This window comes from Taudactylus pleione, unplaced genomic scaffold, assembly GCF_031769625.1.
Source record: "Taudactylus pleione unplaced genomic scaffold, aTauple2 ptg000074l, whole genome shotgun sequence".
Classification (NCBI taxonomy): Eukaryota; Metazoa; Chordata; class Amphibia; order Anura; family Myobatrachidae; genus Taudactylus; species Taudactylus pleione.
The window spans coordinates 1,255,142-1,282,970 of NW_028284476.1; the positions used below are offsets into that span (position 1 = coordinate 1,255,142).

A 27,829-nucleotide genomic window follows, 5' to 3' on the forward strand; every position below is an offset into this window, starting at 1 on the left:
AACAAGTTGTAGACAAGCGACTTACAGAACAATACAATACAATACAGGACCAGGACATGGATAATATATACAGTATCCCAGATAAGCAACAGAACATATGCCACCGAGTGTTAGGTGCCCTAGTGGTGAGTAAGAAGTAGATGAAACTAAAGTAGGGAGAAGCACAAGAGGGTAGAAAGCCCTGCTCGTAAGAGCTTACATTCTAAAACCTTTCTATGTTGGACTTATGTGGTGACTAGTAGCACCTTCACTGCTTTCATATTTTTTTGTGATTTGTCCTGGATTATCTGTTTTAGGTACCATTTGGATGTACTTAGGCTGCATATATATATAGGCAAGCCATTCTGTAGCGCCCTTGCGCTTATCACTGATTATCAATACCATTAGTGCTTTCATAAACTTGTGTTTCTTCTTTTCTCTCCCCTTTTGTTTCTTCCTTTAGTTGCCCTTCCCTGGTGCTTGCTTGGCTATATTGCGTGTACAGCATTTTTGTTTTTCTGAAAATAGAGATTAAGGAGACTATTTATCATAGTGGCAGTGAAGGCCCCAGAAAGTATCATTCTTTATCGCCACATAGTGTGAGAATAAGGAATGATTTTTCAGGGCTGTGTATCATTGGCTCCAATGAGCGTAGAGGTTGGCAGTAAAGAGATAGTGCTCAGTGCTTGTTCTGACACTGCACAGAACTGTCCAGGAAGAAGCATGTAGGCTGCTGCGGAGGGATCAGAAGATCCCTTTCCAGGGATAATGACTCCATATAGGGACAAAGTGGGTAATTCCTTCTGAAGATGGCAATAGCTAGTGGGGCCAAACCGCAGTCCCCATTCAGCGTTAGTTACCCCAAAGCAGAAGATGTCTCTGGGGTCCTGGTGATACCAAATAAGCTTCTCTGCTGAGTAGCCACCATGCTTGATAAACCAGCTGTATGTTGTGTATATTGTTGATATAGGTGTTGCTTTTATTACCTAGGGAACTGCAATAAGGCCTTTTTGCTGATGAAGTGCAGTGGTCACATAACTGCTTTAATCCCAGAAAAAAATTACTTATATTGTGATGTTCTTTTTAAAATTACATTAGAAGCTTATGAGTGACATATTTCAGTGTTGTCAATCTTATCCCATTATTCTTTCGGACTCAGAGTCACAGATTAATTTTTCTCCAAAACGTGTCACAGACCTGGTTCCAAGATACTCCAAGCTCTAACCACTGTCCGTAACTTTGTCAAGATCAGCACCTGTTTGCGCCTGCGTCACATGGGTCTGACACAGAATTAATAAAAACAGAAATTATTACACTCCCCAGCATCTCTCCCACTCACTAATAAGTTGTCTGACACCACTTAAGGCAGGGCTCGACAAAACCTGGGGCCAGGTCGCCATGGCGACCAGATTTGGCTGCCTGGCGACCAGGTTTTCAGCAACCCCCAGGCCCTGTAGTGCAGACCGCAAGCGCGGTCCACACTACAGAGTAACAAACATACAGTCGTCAGCGGCGGCTGTATGTTTGTTATAGCAGCCGATGAGAGTCTGTCAGACTCTCATTGGCTGCTGCGTCGTTCACGGAGTGAGCTGGCTGGAGCTCACTCATGAGCTCCACCTTCTGGCTCACCCCGCAGCAGGTTGGGAAAGACGTCACGTCATGACGTCTTTCCCATAGTGCAGAGCAGCCAGGAGGAGCGGACAGCGGCGGTCGGCAGTAGGAGCGGGGATCAGGTAAATTGCGTTTTTTTTTTTTTAAGGGGCACTGCATAGGAGGGATGGCCGCTACTGTAGGGACACTGCATAGGATGGATGGCCGCTACTGTAGGGACACTGCATAGGTGGGGGTGGGCGCTACTGTGGGGGCACTGCATAGGTGGGGGTGGCCGCTACTGGGGACACTATGGGGGGGCTATTACTAGGGGAAATGCGTAGTGGGGTCTACTACTGGGGTCACTGCATAGGGGGGACTACTACTGGGGGCAATGCATAGGGGGGGCACTTCTAGGGGCACTGATTAAAGAGACACTACATAAGGGAACCACTACTGGGGGCACTGCAGAGGGGGGATTACTACTGGGGGCACTGCAGAGGGGGGATTATTACTGGGGGCACTGCAGAGGGAGGATTACTACTGGGGGCACTGCAGAGGGGTGATTACTACTGGGGGCACTGCAGAGGGGGGGATTATTACTGGGGGCACTGCAGAGGGGGGATTACTACTGGGGCACTGCAGAGGGGGGATTATTACTGGGGGCACTGCAGAGGGAGGATTACTACTGGGGGCACTGCAGTGGGGGGATTACTACTGGGGGCACTGCAGAGGGGTTTACTGGGGGCACTGCAGAGGGGGGATTATTACTGGGGGCACTGCAGAGGGGGGATTACTACTGGGGGCACTGCAGAGGGGGGATTACTACTGGGGGCACTGCAGAGGGAGGATTACTACTGGGGGCACTGCAGAGTGGGGATTACTGGGGGCACCGCAGAGGGGGGATTACTACTGGGGGCACCGCAGAGGGGGGATTACTACTGGGGGCACTGCAGAGGGGGGATTATTACTGGGGGCACTGCAGAGGGAGGATTATTACTGGGGGCACTGCAGAGGGAGGATTATTACTGGGGGCACTGCAGAGGGAGGATTACTACTGGGGCACTGCAGAGTGGGGATTATTACTGGGGGCACTGCAGAGGGGGGATTACTACTAGGGGCACTGCAGAGGGGGGATTACTATTGGGGCACCCCGTTAGTGGTGTGGCCATGTGGGTTGGTTGTCAGCGGCGTAGGTGCTCAGTAATGCTTCCCGGGGGGAAGGGGGGTTCTGGCTCCTACACTTTCATCCTGACTCCTAAGTCTTAGAAAAATTTGTCAAGCCCTGACTTAAGGTATTTTTTAGGAGCTACTCACTTCAAATAAGATGCCGTAAGAGTTCTTTATAACTACAGTAATATCTGTAATGCAGATATGTAGCATGGATTACCCAAATTCACAGGCAAAATGGATCCAATAAGAATCACAGAAACCAATCTTATCAAATGAAGTTTAATATTAGAAAGATACAACGCTTAAAGTATATACAAAAACAAAAAGAATGACATAAAAATATAGGGCCTGATTCAGACCCGGTTGCTAAGCTGCGAGCGCACGCTATGGGTGATTATCGCACATCTGCGCATGTGTATGCAAAGTACGCATTGGCAAACCAGTCACTGCGGCCGGGAATCATGCACTCGTAGAACACAGACTGGACGCTACTTTGAGTGACAGATTGCGCCGTTTGTGGGTGGTGACGGGAAGGTGATTGTGAACGGGGGAGTGGATGTGCGAACGCAGGCGTGTCTGAGCGTCAAAACGGAGTTTAATGGGTGAGCATAATTAGCAAAGTAGCGTCATTGAACACGTCACTTGGTTGTATTATAGCCCGAACTGATCGCAGTGCTTGGGGTGGGGTAGGGGCTACCTCAAGTGCTGCATGCTGCTCCGATGGGTCTCGATGTTCCCGATTAATCGCACACTTCCTTGAGGTAACGTGTGCTAACAGAGGAAGGTGGGCGGCTTTATACTCCTGCGTACGCTCACTGCTATCGCCTTCTAAGATATAGAGGGCATCCTTAAGTCAGACAGTGCGATCGTGGGATTGCATACCCGACCCCTTTTGGCAGCGAGCGATCGCTGCTTGGCGTCCGGGTCTGAATCAGGCCCATAGTCTTAAGCAAATAATTTTCTTATAAACAAAAAGGAAAAAAAAATTACAGTCTCACATTAATCTGTTTGTGGGGAGACACAAGAAGATGGAGAAATTCCCAATGTCAGATTGGCTCCCAAGAATTGTACAGTTCTACATGGTATTTTATGCCTACCTGGGCTGTCACACTATCCCTCTGTTGCTTGTGTAGACGCTTGTCCAGAACATGCTGTCACTCAGGTATGGAGGGAAGACACTCTCCAGGCCAACTTTATGTTGGTGAGAAGAGCAAGACCACATAATTTTACCAATGGGCTATACATAAATCTGCCAGCTCCCCCTCACATGTAGCTGGACAGTACACATAAAGGATTATTCAAGTTACCATGCTGGTAATTAAAAGAAATACACTTAAAGACAAAAGGTTAAATTTTTCCTAACATCTCATGATCCATAACATAATCACATATTTAACCTCTCGAATACATATGGCAATTACCCCTTTTATCATGATTATATTTTAATGTGGTTTTTTAACATAAATCATCTAAACTAAGTTAAATGACAGTGTGGTTTCCCAAAGTTATATTTCTTCTTGGTACGTACAGCACAATATAGATAGGGTAAGGGGGAGGTAGGGAAGGATTGATTGCAGAGGAATATTGGTGGGTAAGAAAGATCGTTATAAAGTAATAAAGGTAGAAGGTGCACCCTCGGAGTAAATTGTGTATATCAGAGAGAAGAGAAAAAGGACTCCGTATGTGGGGCACACTCCTATAGAATTACCAAGCTATAAAAAATACCTTTTATTGAAATTCATTAAAAAGGAATTTTTGGCCATTTTTTTCTCTTTTCCTATCAGGTTGGACAATACAAACAAACAAACAAACAATTCTCGAATCGTAGGAGATACACTGTAATATTACTGCAGTTTAAGTTGTATACTTTCGTCAATACCTATGGAAAAAATATATCATGTTTCTATCTTTCAAAAACCACAAGGCAGGACTTTTAGGTATTAAGATATACAATTTGGATGTAATCGGCAATCACAATTGTTTTTTGTATATATTGAAATATATACAACAGTCAATAATCACAGTTGTTTCTTATATATACATATAGCAATGTAGGTATTCAGGATTGCCGCTAAGCAGATTCCTGCTATGCAATCATCTCAATTTGTGTTGTGTATTTAGTCAGAGACTATGGAATAAGTATATGTATCTTATGTTAATATCTTTCAAAACCCACAGGACAGGATATTTAGTATTGAGATATACAATTTTAAATGCAATCGCCAATCACAATAGTTTCCCTTTGTATATTGAAATATATATAACAAATGGTGATCACAGTTGTTTCTTATATAGCATTTAACAATGCAGGTATTCAGGATTGAGCCTGAGCAGATTTCTGCTATGCATCCATTCTCAATAGAGGAATGAACAGGGAATCTTCCTAAGTGCGGTAGCAGCAATAAAACATATGCATATTAAAGTGAAATAAGCACACATACATATATATATATATATATATGCACATACACATAGCACTTAGCAAAGCAAGTATTCGAGAGTGCCTCCAAGCAGATTCTTGCTATGCAGTCATCTCAATTTATGTTGTATATTTAGTCAGTGCCTATGGAATAAATATATATATCATGTTCATAGCTTTCAAAAACCACAAAACAGGACATTGAGTATTTAAATATACAATTTTGAATGAAATCGGCAATCACAATTGTTTCCTGTGTATATTAAAATATATATGACAATTGGTAATCACAGTTGTTTCTGATATATATCTATATATAGCATTTAGCAATGCAGGTATTCAGGGTTGCCTCTGGGCAGATTTCTGCTATGCATCCATTTTCAATAGAGGAATAAACAGTGAATCTTCCTAAGTGTGGTAACAGCAATAAAACACATGCATATTAAAGTGAAATGAGCACTCTAACAGTGCAAAAAAGGGGGCAAAATAATAAATGGATAATAAATCATATGAAAGTGAAAAAAATACACACAATTAAAATTGCTATACACCACGGATAACCACAGTAATATATTAATATTGGTAGTAGAGGCGTCCCTCGATTCTACCTATGAGACTAAGTATAACAAAATTATGATAGATATAGATGAAAGAGTTGTGTACTTATACACCTGGGATCTGCTGTTTCCTGTCTTATAAATATATAGAGGCCAGAAAATGAGAGACCCCAGTACTGGCACAATGAAGTAAGATAAGGTGCTTCTGCTTTTAAAGCCAAATCACACCGCTGTCCCTGTTGCCAAACAGCAGCACAGGGAGTCCCGGCGGCTGGCAGTAATGAGAGAGCAGTAGGGGGTAGAAGGAAGTACCTGATGCTTAGTCTCCATTCATATGTGGTAACCGTGGTGCGGGGGTCCAGAGTGCGCACTGAGGAACCCCCAGCAGGCTGACCAACACGTGTTTCGCCGGGGCTTTGTCAATTGGCATGCTGTTCCTCAGTGCGGATTATTTTATTAAAGGGTCCATTATAGTATTATTTCTTGCTGCATCTTGTCAACACGCACAGTGATGGCAGCCATTTTGTAAGCTGATCTGGTATCGATGATATTGTAGCCAATCAGGACCTCATTCAGAGTTGGTCGCATGCGCCGATGCGCTCGCAACCGACTTGATGGTTAGTCCTGCGCACACGCAGTGGCCGCACTGCGCGTGCGCAAGCCCGGAGCGACAGAGTTTCTCTACAAAAGGGGCGGCTGTCGATGTTGACCGGGGGGGTGGTTTCCAAAACGGAGGCGTTCCTTAACGAATGCCTACCGTTTTGTGGGCGGCCGCACTGACATCATCAGTGATGTCAGTGGGGAGTTTCCTGCTCTTTCAGAGCAGGAAGCTCCTTGGGGCTTACGAGTGCCCAGACCCAACCTTAGGGTCTGGTTGTAAGCACCGATGGTCGCGATGGTGATCACCATCACGACCATCAACCTGGTCGGTTGTCAAGTTGTGGGTGGTAACCCACAGCTTAGCGATCGACAATGAAGCGGTCGTTCAGGATGCGAGCGGCCGCCCTGATTCAGTGTGACCGCTTGCAACTAACGACCGCCTCTGAATGAGGTCCTCAGTTTGCTAGTATACTTGCTGGGATATTCCTGAACTCCTGCCACACTCCCAGGAGAACAGACCATCTCTTGACTACCATCCGCTGCCCCAGTGAAGTGGGTGGTCTAAGGGAATGATGAACCGACTCATGTCATCAAGGCTCTGCTTCTGCTGACCGATGCTGCAAGTTGTTGCATTGCACAGAGGTAGGAACATTGGGCCTGATTCAGCAGTGCACAACCTTTCTATGCCTCTGTCTGATTGACAGGCAGAGGCATTTAAGGTGTGGTGCGGGGGGCGGGGACGGCTGGCGTTCTTGGAAATGGGGCATGTCGGACCTGTTTTCCGGAAGTGGCAAGGCCAGGGACTGTGTCTACGGATGCAGTTTCCTGGCCTCGCAAGCCGGCCAGCCTGATTAAGCTTCAGCTTACTTGGTTGGCTGACGGCCCTGCACCGTCCACAATCGCAACCAATGGTCGCAATGGTGATCCCAGTCTGTGACCTAAGTCGCAGTGGAAGGATCACAAATGCAGCAGGGGGTGTCATACACCTCCTGCTGCATTTGCATATAAGCAAGGACAGAATTGCAAAGCTGAGTCATCCCCATTGTCGGGATTGCTTAATTCCTATCACCATACTTCATGCCTGTCTGTGGGACAATGCAACAAGCTCATCAAGATTAATTGATGGCATTTGTTGTTGAAACTCCATTGTCATAACTAACTAGAGATCCACTCAAAGGTTTTACTACCTCCAATGATTCATTTCCCTTACAAAATACATTATTATCCCCTCATTCTTTTAATTGGGTGCAAATTTATGGGGACATTCCAACAACACACCCCTGCGGTGGAGCAGCGCGGGTCTTGCTCTCCACAGTTACATTCATTATGAGTGTTTGGAGACATGGGCCCTCATTCAGAGCCGTACGCTCTGAGCAGAGCGCACGCTCTGAATGAGGGCCGGGCTCCATTTTCATGGAGCGTCCTCCTGGACGCTCGTATAGCTGTGGGTCACCACCCACAGGCTATACGAGCGTGCTTTGTGATGGCAGCGATGGTCGAGACCATCGCGACCATCGAAATTGCGAGCCGGAGCCTGCGGTTGAGGTTTTCAACCGCAAGCTCCGGAGTGATTTTGGCTCTATCAGAGCCAAAATCACTCCCACTGACATCACTAGTGATGTCAGTGGGCCGGCTTCTGACGGGAGGCGTTCCCGCGGGAACGCCCCCGTCAGGGAGGCACGCCCCCGGCACGCCCACCAAAGGGGGCGTGCTGTCTATCAACATTGACAGCACGCCCCCTTTGATCGGACACAACGAGCGAAGGACTTTCCTTCGCTCGTCGCGTCTGGCGCATGCGCACGACGGAGCTCCCTCCGTCGTGCGCATGCTCAGTCCATAACATCGACCCACTTGCGAGCGGACAGCCGCTCGCGAGTGGGTCTGAATCAGGCCCATGGGTCTGTCTTCATTATAGGTGACTGTATGTGGTAATTGACCTATTAAATTGGTTGGTGTGAGCCTGCAGGTACCAGAAGGGGCCATTAATTATATAGGAGACCCAGGGCCTGATTCAGAGGTGCACGCTATTGCGACTGCGTCTTTATGCTAATACCACGAATGATAGACTTCGTACAGAGACGCCCAGTGCTAATCCACCGCTGTGCACCAGCGTATACCATACCATCGTACATTGCACCAGCCCTATGGAGGCACAGATTATTTGTTACCGGTGTCAGTGCAACTGCAGCAAAAGACGCAGAGGCTGACCGCGGCACGTCTGTATCTGGCTAACCACCCCCCGTTACCATCCAGAAACGCCCAGTAACATTGCCTCTCTCTGCGTCCAAATTCATTCTACGGGTACTGGCAGTAACCAAAAGGACGCATGTGCAGTGCGGCTCCTGGCAGTAAGTATAAGGACGCATGTGCAGTGCGGCTCCTGGCAGTAACCATCAGGACACATGCGTAGTGCGGCTCCTGGCAGTAACCATGATGCGCAGTGCGGCTCCTGGCAGTAACCATCAGGACGCATGTGCAGTGCGGCTCCTGGCAGTAACCATCAGGACACATGCGCAGTGCGGCTCCTGGCAGTAACCATCAGGACACATGCGCAGTGCGGCTCCTGGCAGTAACCATCAGGACACATGTGCAGTGCGGCTCCTGGCAGTAACCATCAGGACGCATGTGCAGTGCGGCTCCTGGCAGTAACCATCAGGACACACGAGCAGTGCGGCTCCTGGCGGTAACCATCAGGACACGTGCAGTGCGGCTACCGGCAGTAACCATCAGGACACATGCGCAGTGCGGCTCCTGGCAGTAACCATCAGGACGCATGCGCAGTGCGGCTCCTGGCAGTAACCATCAGGACACGTGCAGTGCGGCTACCGGCAGTAACCATCAGGACACATGCGCAGTGCGGCTCCTGGCGGTAACTATCAGGACACGTGCAGTGCGGCTACCGGCAGTAACCATCAGGACACATGTGCAGTGCGGCTCCTGGCGGTAACCATCAGGACACGTGCAGTGCGGCTACCGGCAGTAACCATCAGGACACATGCGCAGTGCGGCTCCTGGCAGTAACCATCAGGACGCATGCGCAGTGCGGCTCCTGGCAGTAACCATCAGGATACGTGCAGTGCGGCTACCGGCAGTAACCATCAGGACACATGTGCAGTGCGGCTGCTGGCAGTAACCATCAGGACGCATGCGTAGTGCGGCTCCTGGCAGTAACCATCAGGACAGATGCGCAGTGCGGCTCCTGGCAGTAACCATCAGGACGCATGCGCAGTGCGGCTCCTGGCAGTAACCATCAGGACACGTGCAGTGCGGCTACCGGCAGTACCCATCAGGACACGTGCAGTGCGGCTCCTGGCAGTAACCATCAGGACACATGTGCAGTGCGGCTCCTGGCAGTAACCATCAGGACGCATGTGCAGTGCGGCTACCGGCAGTAACCATCAGGACACATGCGCAGTGCGGCTCCTGCCGGTAACTATCAGGACACGCGAGCAGTGCGGCTCCTGGCAGTAACCATCAGGACACATGAGCAGTGCGGCTCCTGGCAGTAACCATCAGGATGGGTGCGCAGTGCAGCTCCTGGCAGTAACCATCAGGACACATGCGCAGCGCGGCTCCTGGCAGTAACCATCAGGACACATGCGCAGTGCGACTCTTGGCAGTAACCATCAGGACACATGTGCAGTGCGGCTCCTGGCAGTAACCATCAGGACAGTTTCTCGAATTAGTGTAAAGAAGTAAGGAGTCAGCTGTGGCCATGCGGAAATGGGGTCACAGATGTGTTCAGCTTAGAATCAGGCCCTATGTGTCCCAGCAAAACAACAGTGCTCTGAAGCTGATGGTGGACCTAAGTGTCCAGCTGCAGAGTTGCTGCTACACTCTCTTCTAAATGACCTCTAGTGTGTCCATTTGCCTCACCTGCTGGTGCATACAGACTTTCTACACTCCCAAGATTACTACCAAGGTGCCAAGGAATCATTCCAAGGCTTAGCGGCCCCTATAGTATGATTGATACTAGGGAATGATTAGATAAGTGAGTTTATCCCCCTCTGTATTGCAGATTATTGTATAGTTATGGTATGAATAAATAAATATATACGTGTGCTTCATAAAACACATTATTGCCAACTTTATGTAGGACCCTCATTACTTGGATACTGGTTGGCCTTATGACCCAACGATGACTTGCTAACTCTTTAAGATTATTATTATTTATTTATATGGCGCCAAAAGTGTTCCGCAGCGCCTTACAAAGTACATAAACAAATAGGTTGACCAGTGACTTACAGAACAATACAATACAGGACAAGGACATGGATAATATACATTTCTACATTAGCGACCATAACACCCAGATAGGCAACAGAGCAAAGTAACCAAGTGTTAGGTGCCCTAGTGGGGAGTAAGAAGTAGAAGAAACTAAAGTAGGGAGAAGCACAAGAGGGTAGAGGGCCCTGCTCTTAAGAGCTCACATTCTAAAGCGGAGGGGCAGACAAATGTGTGACAGAGATGGGGTAGGCAGGGAGGAATGAATATGTGGCAGCAAGTTAGGATGGGAGCTGGAAGGCTTTGATGAAGTAGTGGGTCTTGAGAGCCCGTTTGAAGGATTGTCGAGGGGTGGATAGTCTGAGCATTTGGAGAGGAAGATGAGCCGAGCAGCAGCATTGAGGACAGACTGAAGAGGGGATAGAAGGGAGTTGAGGAGGTTACAGTAGTCCAATCTGGAGATGACCAATGAGTGTATGAGGGTTTTAGTGGCATCCTGGGTGAGAAAGGGTCTAATCTTGGAAATATTTTTAAGATGAAAACGACAGGACTGGGAGAGATTCTGGATATGTGGTTTGAATGAGAGGGAGGAATCCAGGATAACTCCCAAGACAGCGCACTTTGGGGCTAGAAGAGATAGTTGTGCCATCAATTGTTAAAGAAATAGTGGGAAGTGAGGTTATGTTGTGGGGTGAGAAAATGATCAGCTCAGTCTTAGACATATTAAGTTTAAGAAATCGCTGGGACATCCAGGAAGAAATAGCAGAGAGACAGTTGGAAATACGAGTGAGGAGAGAGAGGGAGAGGTCAGGGGAGGAAAGGTAGATCTGAGTATCATCAGCATAGAGATGATATTGGAGGTCAAAAGAGCTGATGAGTTCACCAAGTGAGGACGTATAGAGTGAGAATAGGAGAGGTCCAAGAACAGAACCTTGGGGAATACCTACTGTAAGAGGCTGTGGGGGGGGGAGAGGAGTCATGAGAGGAGACAGAGAAGGACCGGTCAGAGAGGTAGGAAGATAGCCAGGAGATAGGAACAAGTGTAGATTGTTTTAAAATGCTTGGGTGAGCTTGTTGTGTAATGATGATGTGACGGAGTATTGAGATGACTGGGAAAGGTAACTGATGGTTGCAGATGGTAATATTGTGCTGCAATGTCCTGTTATGGATCTATTAATTTCATCTCTATTCTATTCCTCTCTATCAGACATGCAACAGGGAAATTCCCTGATTTGCCCGACGAAGAGGATGGTGGATCCCAGGTTATCTTTGCCCAGAAGACTCCAGAGCAGGTACCATAAACTCACTGAATTCCCCCTTCACGAGAAGGGTAGATGTGTATATGATTCCTGGTACTTGTCATGTTACCAGCCAGAGCAGAGGGGGCTCCTGGTTGGGGGTGTAGTCTGTGTACATAGGAGACTGCTTTCTTTCTACCTTGCCCCAGCTGTCAGCTGTCACTTTGTATCACCGCACAATAAAAGACTGAAAGTGAAGGCAGATACAATGTAACATTTCCATCCCTGGCTCCTGCTAGCCGGTGCCTTTTCTTTGTGGTTTTATTCCTGACACTGGATCTGCCGCCTCATAATCCCCCCCCCCCTCTGCATGTTACTGCCCTGGCCCTGCCTGGGCTTTGTACTCTGGCTCCTGCCTTTGATCCCTGAAGCGATAATAAGTATTAAATGTTAGCACATGATACAGAATACCCCTGGAGAGAGGTGTCTCATTCTACCAGGTCCAGTCTGGCTGGACGTGGCTTCTATGTCAGATTACTGCTCACTTATGGCCAAGTGGTTTCATATAGGAGGCAGATTCTTCCCAGCTTGTGATATCTTTATTTCAGGAACTGTAAAGATTCTGGCAGTTGTATGTTAGTTCTACAGACCAATAAAAAAGGACTATCGTGTTCCAAAATAGCAATGTTACACAGCACATTAATAATAACCGCTCTGTGTCCTGCTGTCAGTACAGCCTATTATGAAAGTCCAAAGGCTCTTATAGTAATAGTGCACATTATAGAAACTGAGGAAGAACGGGGTACGGGGTATATGAAATAAGGAGTTTTAAACTGGGTCAATAATATAGAGATTGTAACATACGTACTGTGTCCAGATGGCAGCAATCAAGGGGATTCCCCCAGCAAAAAACAGCAAGAATAAGGATCATAAAACCGAACCTGTAATCATATAAATAAGATCATAATGCAGTGATAGCCCAAGTGAGCAAATGAAAGACATATGTGTAGTACAGGCCTGGAAATGTGCTGTATTCGCTAGATCCTAAGCAGGAGGGCTATATACATGCTCTATGGGGCTAATTCAAAGATATACGCTAACCCGACGGTTAGCGCACATCCGATTGTAGCCGTTCTGCGCCAGCGCAAGACCCATGTGCAGTACGGGTCTGCGATCCCACACGCAGAGCGGCAGCAGGCTGTCAGTGTTTGGCAGTCTGCTACTGTTTCGGGAAGGGAGGGGGAGGTGATGGACTCCATTTCTCAAAACGGAGGCGGGAGGAAAGGATCTCCGTCAGCTGATGAAGATTTCCTGGCCTCTTTTGAGCAACTGCGTTCGCCGGGCTTAAGTGACCCCATGGTTACTCAGCCGGCAGAGGATCACGCGGCAGGTGTTCCGATGCTACGTCCAAGTTATATGATCTTAGGTCTCCCTGTAGCAGGAGATATTTGGCATAGGGTCTGTAAATGAAAGGCAGCCACTGATTGGAGGACATGGGTGCTCTCCTTGGAAGCCTAGCAATGCAATTCAGAGGAAGTCAGGGCATTTAAATAATATATATTATAATGGAAGAAACCTCTGTAGACGGGTGTAGTAGGTATTACCGCCGACAGCGGAAGCCCGGCAGAGGTGAAGATCCCAACTGCTAATTAGGTAAGTATCGCTAACCTAATTCCCTACCCTAACCTTCCTTTAGGGGTGCCTAACCCTAACCTCCCTCCCAAGTGCCTAACCCCCTCTAAGTGCCTAAACCTACTCCCCCCCTTCCCCGCAGCCTAAACCTAAGTCTCCCAGGGGGGTGCCTAACCCTAACCCCTCCATTCCACTAGCCTAAATCTAACCATCCCGGGGGGGTGCCTAACCCTAAGTCCCCCCGGGAGCTCTAAAACCTAACCTTGCCCCCCCCCCCTGCGGACAGCGCCCGGCTTACCTTCGTTTGGTATACCAGGTGTCAGGCTCCCGGCGTAGGTCTAATGACAGGCGTCGGGATTTCGACGCCTGTCTTTAGTACCTTGCTGGGATTAGACAGTCGGGAAGCCAGCGGTCGGCATTTAGACCGTCGGCTTCCTGACTACATCCCTTTTAGACTTCCCATACACACAGGGATTTGGATGGCCAATTTTGTTGTTCCAGACCGAATTGGTCCTAATCACTGCATGAATCACTATGCCCATCTGTGCACAGTATTATATACTGTACTTTTTGCAGATTACCAATCTCATTTCACATTTTTCATACAATGAGATTGCAATGGTTATCTTTAATAAATATTGGCAATCATTCAGAGCCGTACGCTCTGAGCAGAGCGCACGCTATGAATGAGGGCCGGGCTCCATTTTCATGGAGCGTCCTCCTGGACGCTCGTATAGCTGTGGGTCACCACCCACAGGCTATACGAGCGTGCATTGTGATGGCCGCGATGGTCGAGACCATCGCGACCATCGAAATTGCGAGCCGGAGCCTGCGGTTGAGGTTTTCAACCGCAAGCTCCGGAGTGATTTTGGCTCTATCAGAGCCAAAATCACTCCCACTGACATCACTAGTGATGTCAGTGGGCCGGCTTCTGACGGGAGGCGTTCCCGTGGGAACGCCCCCGTCAGGGAGGCACGCCCACCAAAGGGGGCGTGCTGTCAATCAACATTGACAGCACGCCCCCTTTGATCGGACACAACGAGCGAAGGACTTTCCTTCGCTCGTCGCGTCTGGCGCATGCGCACGACGGAGCTCCCTCCGTCGTGCGCATGCTCAGTCCATAACATCGACCCACTTGCGAGCGGACAGCCGCTCGCGAGTGGGTCTGAATCAGGCCCATTGTGTCTCCCTGTGAAAGATCCTCCAAGATGACCAACTTTATTCTGTTTACTGTCTGAAGTAATAATCTATAAATGACCAGCCTGCATAGAACTGTGCAGATCATGTTCCTGGTACAAATACCCAGTGACAGATGCATAGTCGGAACATTTTACAGAACATTGTATACTTGAGGATCAGTAGTTCACCAAACACTGCATTTACGTTGACCCCTCTCCTCATGGATTACAGCAATGCGCATCACAGGATTATTTCCTTGGCTACGCCCACACTGTTGTTAAAATTATTAATGCGAGATACATTTCTAATGCAATAAAAGTGCATGTAAATAATAAAAATCATTGCAGCAATGAGACTAGGGGGTATATATTTACTAAAGTCAGGGGTTTATAGAAGTGGAGTTGCCCATAGCAACCAATCAGATTCTACTGATCATTTTATCTAGCACCTTCTATAAGATAATAGCTAATATCTGATTGGTTGCTATGGGCAACACTTCTAAGACGCACAGCGCATGTATCAAGGTATATTACTGTAGTCGCTCGCAGCAACTAGTTATGCACTGTATGATGGACAGTCAGGGGGAGGTAATGGGGAGTGGAGGCATAGAACGCAGGTATGTTGCAACAGTTATGGTGGCGTGTCACTTCCTGCGTCTAAGTTCCTGTATACGAAAAAATGGCTCCTGTGTCTTTGTTCCCGCGGACATTATGTAGGAATAAGAAGGATCTGCGACCAATGCTGCGTCTTTGTACGCAGACTTACAAAGCCGGACGTAGGCAGCTCAATACATTCCTCGGAGACTGCGACATTGGCGTATTTACGCACAGCAGCGTACACAGATGCAGCAGCAACAGCATTTGCGCACCACTCTGAATCAGACCCTATAAATGCAGTTACAGCTAACACTCATATCAATGGGTGCACATAAACACGATGGGGCTCATGTAGAGTTGGCCGTAAACGCAGTTTGTGCTTTTTTCCCCGCTAAATGCGTGTTTTTCTACCAGAAATTGTGATGTATCCAACCCTATGGCGATTGGGATGCGTTTTACGATTACCACTCCTTGTGCTCAAAGAGGCGGAATGGATGGTGAAGGGGGTGCGCAAAGACGGACATATAGCAAGGATCGCAGGTGCGATTGCAATAGCGATTATGCACGCAGTCTCACTGCGATAGTATGCTAATCCATTGCGATCGCTATGCCCACTTTACCTTACACACATCCGTAATCCTTAGCAAGACTGGGAAACCATCGGTAACAATGAGTACCACCACAGCCTCACACACACTTGCACAAGCTCTGACCTTACTCAGGAATTGCTAACCTACGGGTACGCAGTGAGAGCTCAGGCTGCTTATGGCAGTGTAGTGGATCATTTAACCATGCCCCTACAACAGCGTTCAAACGCACTGGCACCCCTGTGTTTTGAGGACCACCCCCCCCCGCCCCCGTCACCACCCCCAAATGGTACTTTCTGTCAATCACTCTGCGATGGGTCTGCGTAGCCTCTGCAGTCCCGATCACAGTGGAGTGTTCGCGCACGGGCACTGCGATGCATGCGCCCTGCGCAACAATTCAATAGTCGCATTTGCGATCCTTGCTGAATCAGGCCCATAGTGCAATAAGGACGTATTAGCACAAATGTGTCCCAAGCTGACCACAGGAAAGACTCCTGTGTGGCTGGCAGGAGGAGGACTTCTTGCAGATGTTCGTCCATTGGCACAAAATAAGAAATGATGATGATGATAACGAGTGAGGGCCTGATTCAGACCCACTCGCGAGCGGCTGTCCGCTTGCAAGTGGGTCGATGTTCTGGACTGAGCATGCGCACGACAGAGGGAGCTCGTTGTGTCTGATCAAAGGGGGCGTGCTGTCGATGTTGATTGACAGCACGCCCCCTTTGGTGGGCGTGCCGGGGGCGTGCCTCCCTGGCGGGGGCGTTCCCACGGGAACGCCTCCCGTCAGAAGCCGGCCCACTGACATCACTAGTGATGTCAGTGGGAGTGATTTTGGCTCTGATAGAGCCAAAATCACTCCGGAGCTTGCGGTTGAAAACCTCAACCGCAGGCTCTGGCTCGCAGTTTCGATGGTCGCGATGGTCAAGACCATCGCGGCCATCAAACTGCACGCTCGTATAGCCTGTGGGTGGTGACCCACAGCTATACGAGCGTCCAGGAGGACGCTCCATTTTCATGGAGGGCGGCCCTCATTCAGAGCGTGCGCTCTGCTCAGAGCGTACGGCTCTGAATGAGGGCCTGAGTCTGAATCCCTCCCAATGACACTAGTAGTATAAGTAGTGTGACCTATATGCATAATTACAGTGATATTTGCAATCGGTCAGCAGAATGAAAACACATTTTCCATTTGATCTTTTATAGGTTAAGACAACAGATGTTTGTATTTATTTCAACTTCATTAGTACTTTTTATTCTGCTTTTACATGGTGAATGTAACTTTATTATGTATTAATACCACTGTCCAGACTTAAGGCCTGATTCAGAGGTGGACACTTACCCAATGGTTAGTGCACATCTCCGATTGATAGGGGGCTGCGCATCCACAGGATGTGTACTACACATGTGCAGACCTCCATCTGCGAGTCCACCGCAGTGCCTCCCAGCCAGGGCTGCCATCAGAAATTATGGGGCCCAGGACTAACAAAACAGGCAGGCGCCCCAACGTGGGGGGGTGACAGAGGTGGGTGGAGCTACACCAGGGGGTGGAACACCAATCTCTGCGTAAACCAGTTTAAAAAGCTGTAAAGCAACGTTTTATACATACTTGCCTACTTTTGAAAACTAGTTTCAGGGAGATCGTAGGTGGCAGTATAATGTGCCGCGTGGAGCGCGTCACGCCGCTGAGGGGGAGTGTCATGCCCCGCCCCAGGGGGTGTGTCTAGCTCCACCTATTATGGGTGTGTCTATTGTCATTTAGGGGCGTGTCCTGCAGTGGCAGGTGAAAACTATAGTACTAAGAGCAGCATTTTAGCAGGAGGCTCCTGAAAGTACAGCTGCCTGTTTAAAAAAGGATATAAATCAAATATTAATACATTATTGACTATTGTTAACCATAAAATGTCCCCAGACAATAGTTGCCAATGATTTGGGTGGGAAGTAGGGGTGAGCGGGTTCGGATTTCTGAAATCCGAACCCCCCCGAGCCCCCCCATTCCGAGGCAGATCCGAGTCAGGCTCGACTTTTCCCGCCTGACTCGGATTCTGAAATCGAGGCAAAACGTCATCATCCCGCCTTCCGAGTCTCGCGGGTTTTGGATCCTATATAAGGTACCCGCGTCGGCGCCATTTTCTCACTCGGCTGTGGACAGTGAAGAGGGAGGATGGGAGTTAGGGCTGGCTGGGCTGTGTAGTGTAGTGTAGTGCAGAGTTGTGCTGTGCTGTGCTGCGCTGTGCTGCTGTTGTCCATAGGGGCTGTGTCCACTACTTCAAAGTCCATAGGGGCTGGCTGTGTTGTGCTGTGCTGCTGTTGTTAATAGGGGCTGTGTCCACTACTTCAAAGTCCATAGGGGCTGGCTGGACTGTGTTGTGCAGGCAGTTGTCCATAGGGGCTGTGTCCACTCCAAAGTCCTGTGCAGTGTCCCAGTCCTAAAGGGGTGCTGTAGTGTTGTCCAGGGGGTGCTCTGCCCGTCAGGGGTGCTCCCCCTAAGTGCTAAAAAAAAAATTATTTTTTCTGTGTTTGTGAATTGTGTGCGCAGTAGCCGCACGTGCATCAACAAAGTAGTGCCAAGCGTGCGCCTGTATCATAAGTAAAGGGCCGGCTGGCTTGACCGTTAAAGGGTGCTGTAACCCCCAAAGTACACTCCAGTCCAAACCAAATAAAAAAATATTTATTGTGTTTGTGAATTGTGTGCGCAGTAGCCGCACGTGCATCAACAAAGTAGTGTCAAGCGTGCGCCTGTGTCATAAGTAAAGGGCCGGCTGGCTTGACCGTTAAAGGGTGCTGTAACCCCCAAAGTACACTCCAAACCAAATAAAAAAATATTTTCTGTGTTTGTGAATTGTGTGCGCAGTAGCCGCACGTGCATCAACAAAGGAGCAGCGCCAAGCGTGCGCCTGTGTCCCATAAGTAAAGGGCCGGCTGGCTCATTTCTTAAAGGGTGGTGTAACCCACAAAGTGCACTACTCTCCAGCAAAAATAAAAAAATATTTTCTGTGTTTGTGTGCGCCTTAGCCGCACGTATATATCAAATCGATATAACATAAATGGAGGACCAAACTTTCTCCGATAAAAATAAAATAGAGAAAGATCAAGAACCACTTCCTCCTAGTGCTGAAGCTGCTCCCACTAGTCTTGACATAGACGATAACATGCCATCAACGTCGTCTGCCAAGGCTGATGCCCAATGTCATAGTAGAAGCCACATACAATCCCAAATGACAAAGTTCAGGAAAATGACCTTAAAAAAAACATTTAAATCATCTGAAGAGAAACGTAAACTTGCCAATATGCCATTTATGACACGGAGTGGCAAGGAACGGCTAAGGTCTTTCCCTATGACTAGTGTGTGTCATACTAGTATGACTAGTATGTTCATGACTAGTGATTCAGCTTCACATGACGATGGAAGCCCTGCTCCCGCTAAAAAAATCAAACGAGTTAAGCTGGCAAAAGCACAGCAAAGAACTGTGCGTTCTAAGAAGATATCACAAATCCCCAAGGAGAGTCCAAGTGTGGTGGTGGTTGCGATGCCTGACCTTCCCAGCACTGGACGGGAAGAGGTGGCTCTTTCCACCATTTGCACGCCCCCTGCAAGTGCTGAAAGGAGCACCCACAGTCCACTTGCTGATATGCAAATTGAAGATGTCACTGTTGAAGTACAACAGGATGAGGATACTGGTGTAGCTGGCGCTGAGGAGGAAGTTGGCGAGGAGGATTCTGATGGTGATGTGGTTTGTTTAAATCAGGCTCCGGGGGAGACAGTTGTTGTCCGTGGGATGAAAAAGCCCATCACGTTCATGCCTGGGCAGAAGACCAAACATTCCACCTCTTTGGTCTGGCAATATTTCTATCCAAATCCGGACAACAACTGTCTTGCCATATGTACCATATGTAAACGTGGAATAAGTAGGGGTAGGGACGTTAACCACCTAGGAACATCCTCCCTTATACGGCACCTACAGCGCGTTCATAATAAGTTACTGTCAAGTTCAGAAACTTTGGCTAAGACCGTAAGCAGTCCAGGGACACCTAAATCCCGTTGTCCTGATGTATCCAAGCGCCTGCAAACCACACCGTCAACTCCCTCCTCGTCAATTTCCTCCTTAGTCAGGATCGGAAGTAGTCCTGCAGGCCATGTCACTGGCATGACTGACTCTCCTATCCGGGATTCCTCCGGAGGATCCTGCATTGCTACGCCTCCTGCTGCTGCTGTTGCTGCTGCTGGGAGTCGTTCATCACCCCAGAGAGGAAGTAGGAACACCACTACTTTTACTAAACAATTGACCCTCCAACAGTCCTTTAAGTACGACAGCAGTCATCCTGAAGCAAAACGTATAACTGAGGCCTTGACTGCTATGTTGGTGTTAGATGTGCATCCGGTATCCGCCATTAGTGCAGTGGGATTTAGACAATTGATGGAGGTAGTGTGTCCCCGGTTCCAAATCCCGTCTAGATTCCACTTCACTAGGCAGGCGATACCGAAACTGTACAGAAACGTCAACAAAAGTGTCCTCAGTGTCCTGAAAAATGCCGTTGTACCCAATGTCCACTTAACCACGGACATGTGGACAAGTGGAACAGGGCAGACTAAGGACTATATGACTGTGACAGCCCACTGGGTAGATGTATCCCCTTACGCAGCAACAGCAGCAGCGTCACCAGTAGCAGCATCTCAGAAACACCAGCTCGTTCCAAGGCAGGCTACGCTGTGTATCACCGGTTTCAGTAAGAGGCACACCGCCGACAACCTCTTAGAGAAACTGAGGGAAATCATCGCCCAGTGGCTTACCCCACTTAGACTCTCCTGGGGATTTGTGATATCTGACAACGCCACCAATATTGTGCAGGCATTACATCTGGGCAAATTCCAGCACGTCCCATGTTTTGCTCACACAATAAACTTGGTGGTGCAGAATTTTCTGAAAAGCGACAGGGACGTACAGGAGACGCTTTGGGTGGCCCGAAAAATTTCTGCCCACTTTCGCCATTCAGCGACTGCGTGCCGAAGACTGGAGCGCCAGCAAACACTCTTGAACCTGCCCCGCCATCATCTGAAGCAAGAGGTTGTGACGCGGTGGAACTCAACCCTCTATATGCTTCAGAGGATGGAGGAGCAGCAAAAGGCCATTCAAGCCTATACATCCACCTATGACATAGGCAATGGAGGGGGTATGCACCTGACTCAAGCACAGTGGAGAATGATTTCCGTATTGTGCAAGGTTCTCCAGCCCTTCGAACTTGCCACACGTGAAGTCAGTTTAGACACTGCCAGCTTGAGTCAGGTCATTCCCCTCATCAGGCTTTTGCAGAAGCAGCTGGAGAAAGTGAAGGAGGAGCTAAGACAGAGCGATTCCGCTCAGCATGTGGGACTTGTGGATGAAGCCCTTCTTTCGCTTTGCCAGGATTCCAGGGTGGTCAATCTGTTGAAATCAGACCACTACATTTTGGCCACCGTGCTCGATCCTAGGTTTAAAGCCTATGTGGTGTCTCTCTTTCCGGCCGACACAAGCCTGCAGAGGTGCAAAGACCTGCTGGTGAAAACACTGTCAGCTGAAGCGGAACGTGACAACAGCTCCTTCTTCATTTTCTCCCGCAACTGGGGCTGCCAGGAAAAAACTTAGGTATCCTAAGCAACCCGCTGGCGGTGATGCAGGGCAGGCAGGACCAAGTTTGGACATCTGGTCCGGACTGAAGGACCTGGCAACAATTTCTGACATGTCTACTGTCACTGCATATGATACTGTCACCATTGACAGAATGGTGGAGGATTACATCGGTGACAGCATCCAAGTAGGCATGTCAGACAGTCCGTACCTGTACTGGCAAGAAAAAGAGGCAATTTGGAGGCCCCTGTACAAACTGGCTCTATTTTACCTGAGTTGCCCCCCCTCCAGTGTGTACTCCGAAAGAGTGTTTAGTGCAGCCGGGAACCTTGTCAGCGAAAGGCGTAGGAGGTTGCTTCCACAAAATGTGGAGAAGATGATGTTCATAAAAATGAATTATCAACTCTTCCAGGGAGACCAGCCTCCAGAACGTACAGAGGGACCTGTGGTGGTGGATTCCAGCGGGGACGAGTTAATACTCTGTGAGGATGAGGATGTACACAACACTGAAGAGGGTGAGGAATCGGTGGATGAGGATGAGGACGACATCTTGCCTCCGTAGAGCCAGTTTGTGCAGGGACAGATTAATTGCCAGCTTGTTTTGTGGGGGCCCAAACGAACCAATCATTTCAGCCACAGTCGTGTGGCAGACCCTGGCGCTGAAATGATTGGTTTGTTAAAGTGTGCATGTCCTGTTTATACAACATAAGGGTGGGTGGGAGGGCCCAAGGACAATTCCATCTTGCACCTCTTTTTTTTCTCTTGAATTATGTACTGTTTGGGGCCTAGTTTTTCAAACTGCCATCCTGTCTGCCACTGCAGTGTCACTCCTAGATGGGCCACGTGTTTGTGCCGCCCACTCGTGTCGCTTAGCATAGTCATCCATCTACCTCGGTGCAATCTTTTAGACATAAAAACACTATTGTGAGGTGTTCAGAATAGACTGGAAATGAGTGGAAATTAAGGTTATTGAGGTTAATAATAGCATAGGAGCAGAAAAACCAACACATTCTGTGATTTTAGCTGTTTTTATGCTTTTTTAAAAAAAAATACAGATCCAAAACACAAAACCCAGAACCCAAAACACCGAAGGGTGGTTTTGGCAAAACCAATCCAGATCCAAAACACGAAGAAAGATCCAGATCCAAAACCAAAACACAAAACACGAAAAGTGGCCGGTGCACACCCCTAGTGGGAAGAAATGAAATGTGCACAGAGGGGGCAGCTGTATTTTTAGTCAGAGCTTCCTTATTGTGATATATCCATTCACCAGCATTAACTGCGCTCTGAAAGGGCACTCACTGACAGTCATCCATTTATTGGCTACTCACTGACAGTCATCCATTTATTGGCTACTCACTGACAGTCATCCATTTATTGGCTACTCACTGACAGTCATCCATTTATTGGCTACTCACTGACAGTCATCCATTTATTGGCTACTCACTGACAGTCATCCATTTATTGGCTACTCACTGACAGTCATCCATTTATTGGCTACTCACTGACAGTCATCCATTTATTGGCTACTCACTGACAGTCATCCATTTATTGGCTACTCACTGACAGTCATCCATTTATTGGCTACTCACTGACAGTCATCCATTTATTGGCTACTCACTGACAGTCATCCATTTATTGGCTACTCACTGACAGTCATCCATTTATTGGCTACTCACTGACAGTCATCCATTTATTGGCTACTCACTGACAGTCATCCATTTATTGGCTGTCAGTGAGTGCCCTTTCAAAGTGCAGTTAATAATGCCTGTGACTCAGCACCCAGCCCCCATCGCTATATATGAGGCATTCGCAGGTCTCATTGGCCGCTTACAATTATATTTGAGGCCACCATGGGGGGAGAAAAGGACACCATACCTGCGCTGATGGCCCTGAACAGTGCAGCGCTGCTGTTAACAGGCTCCGCTCTGCCCACCACCGCCATTGCGCCCAAGCACACTCCACCGCTCACTAGCCGGCCACCGCTACCCACAACCCCGCAGTGGCCGGCCTTGAAGTGTCATGGCGTCACGCGTTGTGACATCATGACTTGCCCCCCCCCCGCAGACTCCGCCCCCCGACAGTGCGGTTTTGCGAATGCGCAATCAATAGATTTAAAGAATACGGGAGTTCAGGTAATGTTTGTGAGTGACGGGGAGGCTTTATTAAAAACCGGGAGACTCCCGCTAAAATCGGGAGGGTAGGCAACCCTGGCGTTATTTATATATATATATATAATATATATATATATATATATATATATATAATATATATATATGGGATATGAAACAACGGCACTCCGGTCCCTTGTATAAATGATAACAGTGGCGTTGCTTAATTCAACGTTTCAACACTTTCTTTGCGCCTTCGTCAGGAAACAGCATCATGCTGTTTCCTGACGAAGGCGCAAATAAAGCGCTGAAATGTTGACAAGGGACCGGAGTGCAGCTGTTTCATATCCCTATACATTGTATCAACCTATGAGGCTGATTCCACGGAGGGCACCCGGAACCAATTGAGTGCCGGAATACCAGTGTATATATATATATATATATATATATATAAAAGCCTGAACCACATAACATACATTGAAAAAGCGGGATGTGGTCAGGATACCGGCGAACGCTATCCTACCCGACGATATCCCGACATTTACATCCCGATATGGGACTAATTATAGGCGTCCAAATCCGACACCCGGCACCTGGTGTAACCCAGGCACATATACTACTGTTCTCTCCTGGTGTAACCCAGGCACATATACTACTGTTCTCTCCTGGTGTAATCCAGGCACATATACTACTGTTCTCTCCTGGTGTAACCCAGGCACATATACTACTGTTCTCTCCTGGTGTAACCCAGGCACATACACTACTGTTCTCTCCTGGTGTAAACCAGGCACATATACTACTGTTCTCTCCTGGTGTAACCCAGGCACATACACTACTGTTCTCTCCTGGTGTAACCCAGGCACTTGTACTACTGCTCTCTCCTGGTGTAACCCAGGCACATATACTACTGTTCTCTCCTGGTGTAACCCAGGCACATATACTACTGTTCTCTCCTGGTGTAACCCAGGCACATACACTACTGTTCTGTCCTGGTGTAACCCAGGCACATATACTACTGTTCTCTCCTGGTGTAACCCAGGCACATACACTACTGTTCTCTCCTGGTGTAACCCAGGCACTTGTACTACTGCTCTCTCCTGGTGTAACCCAGGCACATATACTACTGTTCTCTCCTAGTGTAACTCAGGCACATACACTACTGTTCTCTCCTGGTGTAACCCAGGCACATACATTACTGTTCTCTCCTAGAGTAAATCAGGTGCATATACTACTGTTCTCTCCTGGTGTAACCCAGGCACATATACTACTGTTCTCTCCTGGTGTAACCCAGGCACATATACTACTGTTCTCTCCTGGTGTAACCCAGGCATATACTACTGTTCTCTCCTGGTGTTACCCAGGCGCATATACTACTGTTCTCTCCTGGTGTAACCCAGGCACATATACTACTGTTCTCTCCTGGTGTAACCCAGGCACATATATTACTGTTCTATCCTAGAGTAAATCAGGTGCATATGCTACTGATCTCTCCTAGAGTAAATCAGGTGCATATGCTACTGTTCTCTCCTGGTGTAAATCAGGTGCATATACTACTGATCTCTCCTAGAGTGAATCAGGTGCATATACTACTGTTCTCTCCTAGAGTAAATCAGGTGCATATACTACTGTTCTCTCCTAGAGTAAATCAGGTGCATATGCTACTGATCTCTCCTAGAGTAAATCAGGTGCATATACTACTGATCTCTCCTAGAGTAAATCAGGTGCATATACTATTGATCTCTCCTAGAGTAACTCAGGTGCATATACTACTGTTCTCTCCTAGAGTAATTCAGGTGCATATACTACTGATCTCTCCTAGAGTAAATCAGGTGCATATACTACTGATCTCTCCTAGAGTAAATCAGGTGCATATACTACTGTTCTCTCCTAGAGTAAATCAGGTGCATATACTACTGATCTCTCCTAGAGTAAATCAGGTGCATATACTACTGTTCTCTCCTAGGGTAAATCAGGTGCATATGCTACTGATCTCCACGAGAGTAAATCAGGTGCATATACTACTGTTCTCTCCTAGGGTAAATCAGGTGCATATGCTACTGTTCTCTCCTAGAGTAAATCAGGTGCATATGCTACCCTTACACAGCTGCACACAACTACAGTGATCTTATGTCCTATGCGACTATCTGCCCATATTCTCAGTTGACCGTATCTAAGCAATCGCATTTCCCCATCTCTCCTACCCAAGACCAGCCATCGTCACTAGTTACAGCACGCCTAGCCCATGTTTGGTGCAGAAGGTGCATGCACAATCAATTCCCACAGCGCAGTATAGTTCCCAACTCTGGCTACATGCCCAGTTACCACCCAGTAACGCCCATTTAGCCATCGGTGAGAAATGACCAAGGCACTTACAACTTAGGGGTAAAATTTACTAAGAGTCGAGTTTGGTCGAGTTGTGTGTTTTTTAAACTCGATTTGCATCGCCAAAACTCGGGGGAGTTTTTTTTTTTTTGTTTTGCAAATTTACTAAGAAGTGAGTTTAGCTGAAAGTGAGTTTTTCGATGGTGAAGCAAATCGAGATTTCTCCCCCAAGTTGCAAGTGAAGAGGAGATAACTCACCCGAGATTGCAGTGTTTTCTCTCTGCAAATCTCTCCCGAGCTAGCAGCCTGCACGTATCAGAGAAATATGTGCTTGCTGCTTGTGTGTTAGACCTGTAAAAAAGGGTTCATTATTTTAAAAAAAATGACGTGAGGTCCCCCCCAAAAAGACTAACCAGCCCCGGACTTGTCAGCCTGTCCTTGTTCTTAAATATACAGGGATAAAAATGTGTGTGGTTCCACTGTAAATTAAAAACCAGCACCAGGCAGCAGGGCCAGAGCTAGTTTTAAATATATGTATAAAATTTTAGCATGAGGTTCACCACATATTTAAAACCAGCTCTGGACCCTTTCTAGCGGTGGACTGATGCCACAGCCAGGGGAGCCTTTTCACCGGGACACCCAGCCACAGCATCAGCCCTGACCGCTAGTCAGCCCAGGCCAGGATTCCTGGGGAGTTGGGGAGCCCCCCAATAAAGAGCTCTTCCTCTCCAGGGCACCCCTGACCTAGGCTGAGAGGCCAGGGCTATCCCCACCACCCCTGGGCGGTGGGTGGCAGGTTGATAGTGTAGATGTATTATGCAAAAATTAGAATTTCTACTTCAGGGTCCATAGGGTATCCACAGGATACCTTGGGGTATAGGTGTGACGTCAGTCATCGGGCACCATAGAGTTAAGCTTTCAGCCTCCCAGGATGCACTAGGGTCCCCCTCCTATACCCCGCCCCCGAGCCAAGGCACCTCAGTTTAGTTTGGTGCCCGACCGGAGTCGGGTGCACCTGTTGGAGTGGGGGCTAAGAAGAGCCCCTGAAGTTTTCCTGCATGCAGCTGTGGCTGCACATCTGGATGTACAGCATGGACAGTCAGTCCTGACGTCCATGCTGTCTTCCCTACACCCCCGCCGGTACCAGAACGCCGGTACCGATCCGGGGATGCTGGTGAGCATCTGGGGTCACAGCTAGCGGTGACCCCAGATGTTCCGGACCATGGCCGGAATCAAGGGGGACAGCAAGGTAAGCAGCGGGGTCCCGCGGTGGGTCCCCGCTGTTACATGGTCCAAAGTCCCCAGGCAGGGGGCTCCCTGGGGACTGGCTGCAGCGTGGAGCCAGGTATATAACCTGCGCTTCCACTAACCCCCTGGGACAGCGGACCACAGCAGCGCGGCAGCGCTGCGGCGTCCCGGGGGTTAAATGCATGCCAGGGGAGCGCGCCTTCCCTGTCTCACAGCCGGCGCCTCCCCCGCTGCACACAGCCCTCTCTGCAACACGCCGACTGGCCCTGTGGCAGCGCTCCTCCCCCAGGCCAGCCTCCTCTCTGCTCCTCGGCGGCCATCTTCCTGAACGCATGGTGAACGCTGCTGGAAGCCTGGACGGAGGCATCGTGGTCTGGTTCCCCCCGCATACCTCTCCTCCGTTGTGGTCAGGTCTGTGTATGCAGCGCTGTGTCCTACCAGACTCTGTGTCTGTGTAGTTGATTTATCAGCGCTGGTTAGTGCAGGAATTGATTTTCTTTGCATTGTATGTGACTCTGCCAGCGCTGCTGCCTGTATCTTCTATTCTGACTGGCAGCTTTATTACTGTCCCTGTTCTTTCTGCTTGCGGTGTGGTGCTGCAGGGTGGTCTCTCGCCTCTTTAAAAAAAACAATTGGTGAGAGGGGTCACATACTTTGTACCATCATGTCTGAAAGTGATTTTCCTCTCCGGCTACAGTGTACTACGTGTAAAGTACCTTTAGCGGAGGGGGAGGGTACCGCGGAGGGCCTCTGCCGGCAGTGTTTGTCAATGGC

At 48.5% G+C, this 27,829-nt stretch overlaps 1 protein-coding gene across 1 annotated transcript in view; it reads left to right on the forward strand.

Moving 5' to 3' along the window:
- DRC11 (dynein regulatory complex subunit 11) overlaps window positions 1-27,829 on the forward strand; it is a 215,090-nt gene that overhangs the window by 129,314 nt on the left and 57,947 nt on the right. The window contains exon 8 of the mRNA XM_088467766.1: window positions 11,750-11,834. Within this exon, the coding sequence (XP_088323892.1) occupies window positions 11,750-11,834 (85 nt within the window). The remainder of the gene's footprint in view (window positions 1-11,749; window positions 11,835-27,829) is intronic.